Here is a 6,029-nt window from a genome sequence, read left to right as displayed (position 1 = left end):
AAATATACTTTGTAGGTTACCTCTGTGTAAAATCCTAATTATAGTCTAGCCCATATATATATATATATATTCTTTTCTTTTTTAAAGATTTATTTATTTATGCATACAGAACTGGGGTACAGGCCAGAGGTGCAGGGGTGGTGAGAGGATCCACCAGAGACAGAGTGGGGAGCAGTACACTGCTGAGGGGAGCAGCGGTCAGGAGAGGTCTGCCGCGCCATGTGGATCACTTCCAGGATGGGGATCGAACTCGTGCTGGAGTGGCTTTAGCTTCTTCGTGCTGTGCTTTAAACAACTGGGCCACCAGGGAGGGCCTATATATATATTTTCAATTGAGGTTCTTGTCATATTCTTATTGGTATCTGGAATGTCCTAGGTATCATTCCCTTTTCTGGGTTAGCCATAAATAATGTCTTCTAAACTATTATTTTTTTTTTACTAACTTTATTCACAAAATTCTTTGTCTAATGAAAAATATGTATTTTAATGTAATCAAAACCACTTTTTTTCCTTTATTACTTCATGGTATATACTTATTGAGTGCTATTTAAAACAATCTTTCTTTACCCCTGGTTCACATAGATTTTTTTTCTATATTCTCTTCCTTTAACTTTATGCCTTTATCACAATGGGAAATCATTTTTTATGTGGTGTTAAGTAGGGGTCAGCTTTAGTCTTCTGTAATAATAAGCACACTTTCAAGGCCACCACAAAATTATTTACCTTTTTCTTAGTAGTGTGTATTGTCAAAATTTTTATCAGTTATTAAGTTTCTTTTCATACACTGATCTCTCTCTACTTTACAACCCACTTGTGTGTTCTTATGCAAAAACAAAACAAAACAAAGACACACACACACACACACACACACACAAAATACTTCCAAACTCACATTTTAACAACTACAGTAACAGGTTCAACATGTTTGAAATTAGATTAGGAACTCCCACTCTGCCAAATTTAACTGACGATGTAACTTTAATAGGTTAATAGATACTGAAAATAGAAAAAGAAAAGCAAAAACATTCGTCACCAAAATGTGCTCATAAGACAGTAATTCTCTTATTCACTTGCTCATTTATGCTACCAATGCATATTAGGTATCTGCTACATTCCAGGAATTGCATGGGACAGTGAGGGAGGTGCGAGGGTGACTCAAAAGAGACAGGTGACTGCACTCGTGAACATGTAGTCTTTGGTGAGAAACAACTACTAATCAAATAATTTCTCAACACTGTTAGTGAGCCAAGTGCTCTAAAGCGGCAGCTGTTTAATGAGGAAGATCGGACCTGATCAGGGAGGATTTGACTTGATAGGGCAGAAAATAAAGGCTGATGCTTGTAGGAATAGAAGAAGTTAATCAAGCTAGAGCGACTACAAATGGTTCCAGGCAGCAGAGAGAACATGTCCAACGCACTGTGGGAGGAGGAGCCTCCACAGTGCAAAGGTCTGCAAAGCACGTCTGTGTTTGTGTGCGCAAAGAGAACACAGCACAGCTTGCAGCCAAGGAGGACGTGGTAGCCATGGCCGTCAAAAAGTCCAAAGCAAGTGTATACGACACTAGGTTTTCTCACAAAACCTTGCCTTTATTGTCTCTAGGTCCATTTAAGAAGAGAGTAAGGGGCCCTCCCTGGTGGCGCAGCGGGTTAAAGCACAGCACTGAGAGCCTGAAGCCGCTTTCTCATGAGTTCGATTCCCGCCTGCCCCGGAGGTGACCACATGGCGTGGCAGACCTCTCCTGACCCGCCCGCTGCTCCCCTCAGCGGTGTGCTTCGTCGATCTGCCTGTTCTGCTCCCCACTCTGTCTCTGGTGGGTCCTCTCACCCTCCGCATCTCTGGCCTGTACCCCAGCTCTGTATGAATAAATAAATAAATCTTTAAAAAAAAAAAAAAGAAGAGAGTAAGAAGAGCGTGACATCACATCCATGAACATATTTAACAAATAACTTTTATATTGGTAATTTTCCATCCAAATAGAATGCGGTTTATGTTCCATGCTGTGCTGAATTTGATATCAAAGCAAACGAGTTGGCATGATGTGAAGTCTCCAGTGGAGAGTGTTTCTTGTTCTCCTCAGTTGTTTTAAATTTTTTTGACATTTCCCTTGAACACGTGTCCTGTATGTCCTGTACACCCATTTCCCAGTGCCAGGAACAGTGTCTGAGACATAGTAGGTACTTAAAAAATCCGTGTGAAATGAATAAATCAATAAAAGAAATGAAATTTTATAGTTTTAAGGATGTGTTCATTTCTAGCATGCCTGGAGGAGCACATGCCACTGGAATATATTAGAGGCCGTAGAACATGGTCGAACATCCCTGGTCATGTCCATAATGTTATAATTGCCTTGAAATCCATGTATTGGCTTTTTAAAATTGAGTGTATTAAGTGAAATAGTAATAATATATAAATAGTTTATTTCACATGCTAGCCCTTATTTTATTCAAAAACATTTTTCAAAATGCACCTGGAAATGGAGCTTGATTAGTATGCTCATTTTTTAAAAGATGTATTTATGGGGTACAGGCCAGAGGTGCAAGGGCAATGGGAGGATTCACCAGAGACAGAGTGGGGAGCAGAACAGGCAGTTCAACGAAGCACACTGCTGATTGAGGGAAGCAGCAAGTGGGTCAGGAGAGGTCTGCCACACCATGTGGGTCACCGCCGGGGTGAGGATTGAACTCATGCTGAAGTGGCTTTAGCTTCTCAGTGCTGTGCTTTAACCTGCTGTGCCACCAGGGAGGGCCCAGTATGCTGTATTTTACTGAGACCAGTTTTGAAAAACTGAATTTTAAATTCCAGATACATACATAATATGAAAAAATTAAGCATTTTTTAATTGGACAATGTAGCATCTAAAAGTGTTTCTTCCATTACTAAAAGATTCTTTCCTTTAAAAAATTGGTCCAATTGTCAGAAAGCATAAAATAAGCATAAATTGTGGTTTCTCATCTTAATATTCCATATTTATTTATTGCATCAAACCAGGCCTGGAATCCTTTTGAGAGGGAGGGCATTGAAGGATTTGGAATTGGCAAACTAAGTAATAATTAGCCCTAGGATTAGCCTTAGACTGGGATGGGAGGAGAGGTACCAGATGAATGGGAATAGGGAGCTATCATAGTGTTATGTGGGTAGGTGATAGGAGGGGGCTGTATGAATGTGGAAATGAGAAATATATGGGCAGAATGGGGGCAGGCCAGAGGGACACCAATATTAACTAACACTTTGGGAACAGTTAGAATATGAATATGCCAGGCTTTCTTCTAAGTGTCCTTCATACATGTTATCATTTAGTTATGCAACAGCTCTGAGAGATAAATACTTGAATTGTGTTGATTTTATTGTGATTGTTAAATGTTTTCTTCTTCCTTTTCACCTATAAGGTAACTAGACAACGTTCATTAACTTTCTTTTTCTTTTAGATCAGCTTCCCTTCCTTTGGATTCCATTCTTTTATTTTTTAAAGAATTTTTTATTTATACATACAAGAGTTGGGGTATAGGCCAGAGGTGTGGGGGGAAGTGAGAGGATTCACCAGAAAAAGAGTGGGGAGAACAGGTTGCAGCTTGATGAAATACACTGCTGAGGGGAGCAGCAGGCAAGACAGGAGAGGTCGGCCGTGCCATGTGGTTCACCTCCAGGGCTGGGGATCAAACTCACACTGAAGCTAGTTTGCAGCACTGAGCTTCAACCTGCTTGCTGCACCACCAGGGAGGGCCTGATATGCCACCATTATTTCTCTATTTTTTTTTTTTTTGCCAGGATTGCTTTGGCTATTCAGATTCTTTTGTGGTTCCATATGGATTTCAGTATTTTTCATTCTATGTCTTTGAAGAATGCTATTGAAATTTTGTTAGGGACAGCTTTGAATCTGTATATTACTTTGGGTAAGACTCCCATTTTGACAATATTTATTTTCCCAGCTCATGAGTAGAGTATATCCTCCATTTTTTGGTGTCTTGTATTTATTTTAAGAATGCCTCTTCTATATCTTTTAATGATGTTTTCTTTGTATAGGTCCTCCTTTCTTAAGAGGTAAATTTTAGTAGCCTCAGTCACCCAGCATGAAAAATTAAAATAGTTCAGACAAATTACTTCAGATAACCTTTCCACACTTTGCGGGAATAAAGAAAACATGAGCCACTCTTATGGCATTCGAGGTTAAAACTTAGGTAAAAGTTAGGGAATGGCCTATCATCATGGGCTATGATGACAGACTGAGTAGATGTCTAGAACCTGAAACTAGCATGCTTTGCTGTCTACTGGAAAGTTTCATGTTGAGATCATGATGTCATCCTTAGTAGGATGAGGTGTGTTCATGAAATCACTTCTGGAAAAACCTGGGGGTTAAAAAGTATGGATACAGAAAGATGTCAACTCTAGTCTCATGCTGATGATCCAGGTTTATTTTACTAGCAAAGTTTCAGTGATAAATTGTATGGAGAGGGAGGCCGCAGAACAGCTCAGTATGTCTCACTCACTAATAAAATGGAACACAGGACTACTGCGTATCATGTAAGGCATGTACTGTTGAAATTACTTTTAAAGTTCAGTATGTGTTCACTATTATAGTAACTTTGGATCTGTGCATAATGCTATTAGGATGGTACGTGTTTTCAAGAACTGAAATGGTATGGTCATGATAAGATTTTCAAACAGGTTTCTCCAAACAACAATGAGACAAACTAAGCGAAGTGGAACAGGCACATTTCTCCTTTGTGGTCGGGCTTCCATGGTTTAAGTCGGTAATTGAAAAGAGGGCCAGAAGAATGAGTCAGAATGCCCTGTCATTGCTTTCTGAAATGCTGAAAGCATACCGCTTTCATATTTTAATCTTCCAGGTTGAATGCTGCAATAAATCATCCAGTTTAAGCACACTTCAAATTAAAAGTAAATTTTATCCAATTGTATCCCATTGTTTTTCATTTTCCACCACAAAGTCTAGTTCTGAGAACTAAGAAAGAGTGACATTTTCATTAGATGTCCAGGAGTCCAATTTAGGAAACAGTTATAAAAAAAGTCAGTAGTGGGCTAGAACAGTGACAGGGGAGAACTTGGGCAACATCAGTAGCCCCCATTCAGTCAACTTCCAGCTTCTGAGGTAATTTCCCCTTGATTTTGCTTTAGTCTTGTAGCATGGATTCTTTCATTATTTGTTTATTGATTTAACTTAGTCTTAGCTTATGGTGTTTTCTTGTGTCCTGGACATCCTGGACATGAAACACACACACACACACACACACACACAAAATAAAAACCAAAGAAGGTCTCAAAGAAAGGTGTGCCCCAGATGGAATCCCTGTCTGAACCACCCTTGACTATCTGTAGTCAGTTCACTCCAGAAAAGAGTGTGGGAAATGTGAAAACTGCCTGAAGTCAGTCCTCTAACTGGCGGGCCTCAGGCGCCTGTGACAAGAAGTCCATTTCTTCTCATCTGTAGTCCAGGCTGCTCAGGCCTGACCCTGGGGCAGGGCCCACCGCCGGCCAACAGGTCAGAGCACAGGGCGGAGCGGAGCCTCCCGCGGCGGCGCGCTCGCTCCGGGGAATGAGTCTTTGTACAGTCAGGGCTTCTGCTGGGCAGGGCCAGCTGCTAATCCTCCAGGCGGACACCGGGGCGGGGAGGGGGCAGATGGGGCGCAGAGGTGGAGTCCGCAGCTGACAAACACCCTCGCAGGTAAAAGGGTGGCGGCGAGAGGGAGTTCCCACCTGTAGTGTTCCGAAAGAAATGAACACTTAAGAACATAGGAAGGAGGGGCCGCTCAGAGGTTTTCGGACGCGCCTGGGGCCCCACCCTCGGCCAGAGGAAAAGCCCCTTGGGTGAGAGGCAGAAGGTTCAGAGAAACCTGGAAGAAAAGCGACTCTGCCCGCGCTCCGCTCCCTCGCCTCGCACCCTCCCGCGCGCAGGCCCTACCGGGTCGCAGCCCTCCGCCCCCCGAGCGCCCCCATCCCGGCTCCCGGGACTCGGCCGGCGACTGCTCCCAGGGCTCCCATGGCGGCCGCCCGACCCACCCGCTCCCGGAGCGGAG

At 42.5% G+C, this 6,029-nt stretch overlaps 1 protein-coding gene across 1 annotated transcript in view; it reads left to right on the top strand.

Moving 5' to 3' along the window:
* The first annotated feature begins 1,334 nt into the window (after nt 1-1,334).
* LOC101630826 (desmocollin-2) overlaps nt 1,335-6,029 on the top strand; it is a 31,334-nt gene continuing 26,639 nt past the window's right edge. The window contains exon 1 of the mRNA XM_012725783.1: nt 1,335-1,616. Within this exon, the coding sequence (XP_012581237.1) occupies nt 1,335-1,616 (282 nt within the window). The remainder of the gene's footprint in view (nt 1,617-6,029) is intronic.

This window comes from Condylura cristata, unplaced genomic scaffold (assembly GCF_000260355.1).
Source record: "Condylura cristata isolate star-nosed mole 26May11 unplaced genomic scaffold, ConCri1.0 scaffold00016, whole genome shotgun sequence".
In the NCBI taxonomy this organism is placed as follows: Eukaryota; Metazoa; Chordata; class Mammalia; order Eulipotyphla; family Talpidae; genus Condylura; species Condylura cristata.
The sequence above is the reverse complement of the archived record's forward strand: the minus strand, read 5'-3'. Positions and strand labels throughout refer to the sequence as shown.